At 45.7% G+C, this 3,099-nt stretch overlaps 1 protein-coding gene across 1 annotated transcript; it reads left to right on the top strand.

The window, feature by feature from the left end:
• The first annotated feature begins 815 nt into the window (after window positions 1-815).
• On the top strand, window positions 816-1,496 carry ATP6V1E2 (ATPase, H+ transporting, lysosomal 31kDa, V1 subunit E2). Its single transcript, XM_006839420.1, has one exon. The coding sequence runs from the start codon at window positions 816-818 to the stop codon at window positions 1,494-1,496; it is 681 nt and encodes a 226-aa protein (XP_006839483.1).
• Window positions 1,497-3,099: the final 1,603 nt, after the last annotated feature.

The following is a 3,099-nucleotide window of genomic DNA, read 5'->3' as shown; positions in this document are numbered from 1 at the left end:
TGATATATTTTCCTTCTGCACACACCTAACCTGGGGATTCTTGGGTCTCACACTCTTTCTACTCCCAATGATGATGGCTCCAGAAGATGTAGACCAGTGACAGGGTTAGCTGGCAGCCTTTTAAATGTATGGATTCCCAGACTCTACCGGCAGAGATTCTGTGAGGCCTGAAAATCTGTATATCTTAAAGCCCCCCTGGGTGATTCAACAGTACATCTAAGGTTGGAAACTGTTGCCCAGTGAAAGGATGATCTACAGTCCTTCCCACTTCCCATCTCTCTCCAAGGCTCCATCTGCCTCCCACTACTCTGCCTCTTTATGTCCTTTGTGGACTCTTAAAACCCTCCACCTCCAGGCAGCCTTCCTGGAATGAATCCAGTCTGATCATGAATTTCTTACAAGTCTCCTCAGCCCCTCCCACACTCCATTTATGCATTAATTTGGCATTTCCATTCCATTTTCTTGATGTCTGATTCTTGGGCTATCACTGATCAAACAGCTTCTATACTCCGTCTGTCCTAACTACCTTATGATTACTGGAAGACAAAAAGGCAGAGTGTGTGTACAGGGATGAAACACCAGTGCCCTTGGCTGAAACATCTCAGCTGGACAATGAACTTTCCCTCTTTGCAACTTCATTTCCCTGTTTGTGAGGGTAGGTAGATGATGCCTTTGATCTTCCCCTTCAGGCTCTGATGCTCTCCTTCCTCCCCTGTGTACTTCACAGCTGAAGAAGAGGAACTACAAGCACACTCCTGAAACTTTGTCCTCAACCCCAGGACGAGAGGGTCTACCAGCTCTTCCCCGGAGCAGCCATGGCCCTGAGTGATCTCGATGTGCAGAAGCAGATTAAACACATGATGGCTTTCATTGAGCAGGAAGCCAATGAGAAGGCAGAAGAAATAGATGCCAAGGCTGAGGAAGAGTTCAACATCGAGAAAGGACGTCTTGTGCAGACCCAAAGACTGAAGATCATGGAGTATTATGAGAAGAAGGAGAAACAGATAGAGCAGCAGAAGAAAATCCAGATGTCTGCTGTGAGAAATCAGGCCAGGTTGGAAGTCCTGAAAGCCCGTGATGACCTCATCTCAGATTTGCTGAATGACGCCAAGCAGAGACTAAGCAGAATTGTGATAGATCTAGACATCTATCAGGACCTGTTGGACAAACTCGTGCTCCAGTGTCTGTTCCGAATGCTGGAGCCCTGGGTGCTGGTGCGCTGTAGACCGCAGGATGTCCTTCTGATAGAGTCTGCTGTGCAAAAAGCCATCCCTGACTACATGATGGTCTCCAAAAAAAATGTAGAAGTCTGTGTTGATCAAGAGGTTTACCTGCCTGTAAACTCAACTGGAGGTGTAGAGGCCTACAGTAACAATCAGAAAATCATGATTTCCAATACTCTGGACAGCCGACTAGATCTCTTAGCGCAGCAAAGGATGCCGGAAATACGAAAGGCCTTATTTGGAGCAAATGCCAACAGGAAGTTTTTTATATAAGTCCCTGAGACGTGTCACTCACATGAATGTGCTGAGACATTAAAGTATGTTATTTGGGCAAAGGAAGAGTCTTATGTACCACGTCTCTGATGTATCTTTCTTCACACAATGTTCTTTGCATAGTTAACAGAATTATAAAGTGTTAATTTTGGAATAAAGTCCCGATTAATGTTCAGAAATCGAATTCCAGCTTCTGGTCCACTTTACAGTCTAGGAGAAGGGAGCAAAGATGTCTTTTTAGCTCAGCCTACGGATGGAGTCCTGCTGTGGCTCTGTGAGTTAATACACTGGACTGCAAAGTCAGTTTGATCCGCAAGGTCGGTGTTTCAAGTACACCAGCCACTCCTCAGAAACACTATACAGTGTTGCTATGTGTCAGAAACGACTCAATGGCACTAACAACAGCAATAACAGGTGAGATACGTGTGGTGTCCTGGGTGTGCTTCTGAGTGTTCTAAGTGTCTTTACGTGTATTGTTTCAATGTTAGAACCTGCATTTCTGTTACATAATGAGGCTTTAAGATCGTCCTCCAGTGTACAGTTTTGGTTCATGGGCAAAGGACCAGTGTAACTGAGCAGGGCTGTATCCTCAGAAGAGTCTTGGGTTTAATGCTCCATGGTCGCCATCTTGAAAGTTTCCATTTCATCCTGGAATGTGCCTTCTGTAGGTAAATGGACAGTGGAGCAGATGCCGGAGTTTTGGTGAGCTCAGGCCAACTCTCCACTTCCCCTGGGGATGAGTTCACAGCTCCCTACTTCACAGTCCCTTGGTGCCCCAGGGCCAGCCATTCCCTACCTTGCCCTCTGCTTCTGGTGATGCTGGGAAGATCAGGGGCTGGTCTTTGTGTTCTTCATTTTAGGACCAGGCATGATAGAACCATCCCTGTCCCAAATTGGTAGTGCCACAACACACTGAGTGGTTAGCTGGGTGGGGGTGGGTCTCTCCCCAAATAGGTGCTGAGCTTGTCCCAGTATGAAGGTTTAAAGATTGGAGGGAAGGCTCTCCTGACTGACTTGACTGCCTTGTGGTTGGAACAGTAGACCCACGTATGAGAAGGAGAAGTATGTGGCTCATCTTCCCTGAGCACAGGTCTAGGGGATAGTGAGAAGGGGAACCCAGCTATTGTTAGGTCCATACAAGCTCCTCCCAAATCACAGGGTAGAGATATCAGGCGCCTGTAAGTGTCTATACTAGTCCTGCAAAGTAACCTATGCCTGAGAGAGAGCTTCCTTTGACAACTCAGCGCCTGTGGGGATTTGTGTTCACCAGTCTGCCAGCTTGAGACACTTTCTGAGAAAAGTGATGAAATACCAATTTTGCAATTTCAGTGAATCTGCGTACAGAATGTCACAACATAAAGATGAACAGTAAAATTCAAATTAATAAAGTCTTTTCTTCACTGAGGAAGACTTTAACTAGGAACTCACAACACGACAGGTTGAGAAAGGAAACAGCTCTACGTGTTAGCACCTTTAGCTGACCTTTGTCACTGCTTTTTGAACAAGGGACCCTACATTTTCATTTTGTAGTCAGTTCTGTATGTGTATGTGAAACATAAAGTCTAATCTGTGTCCGAGTGTTTTATTTATCAACAAAGAGTTT

The sequence above is a fragment of the Chrysochloris asiatica genome, unplaced genomic scaffold, assembly GCF_000296735.1.
Source record: "Chrysochloris asiatica unplaced genomic scaffold, ChrAsi1.0 scaffold00024, whole genome shotgun sequence".
NCBI classification, from domain to species: domain Eukaryota; kingdom Metazoa; phylum Chordata; class Mammalia; order Afrosoricida; family Chrysochloridae; genus Chrysochloris; species Chrysochloris asiatica.
The sequence above is the reverse complement of the archived record's forward strand: the minus strand, read 5'-3'. Positions and strand labels throughout refer to the sequence as shown.

Coding starts and splice junctions, on each gene's coding strand:
- ATP6V1E2 (XM_006839420.1), top strand. CDS start 816: ATGGCCCTGAGTGATCTCGATGTGCAGAAGCAGATTAAACACATGATG.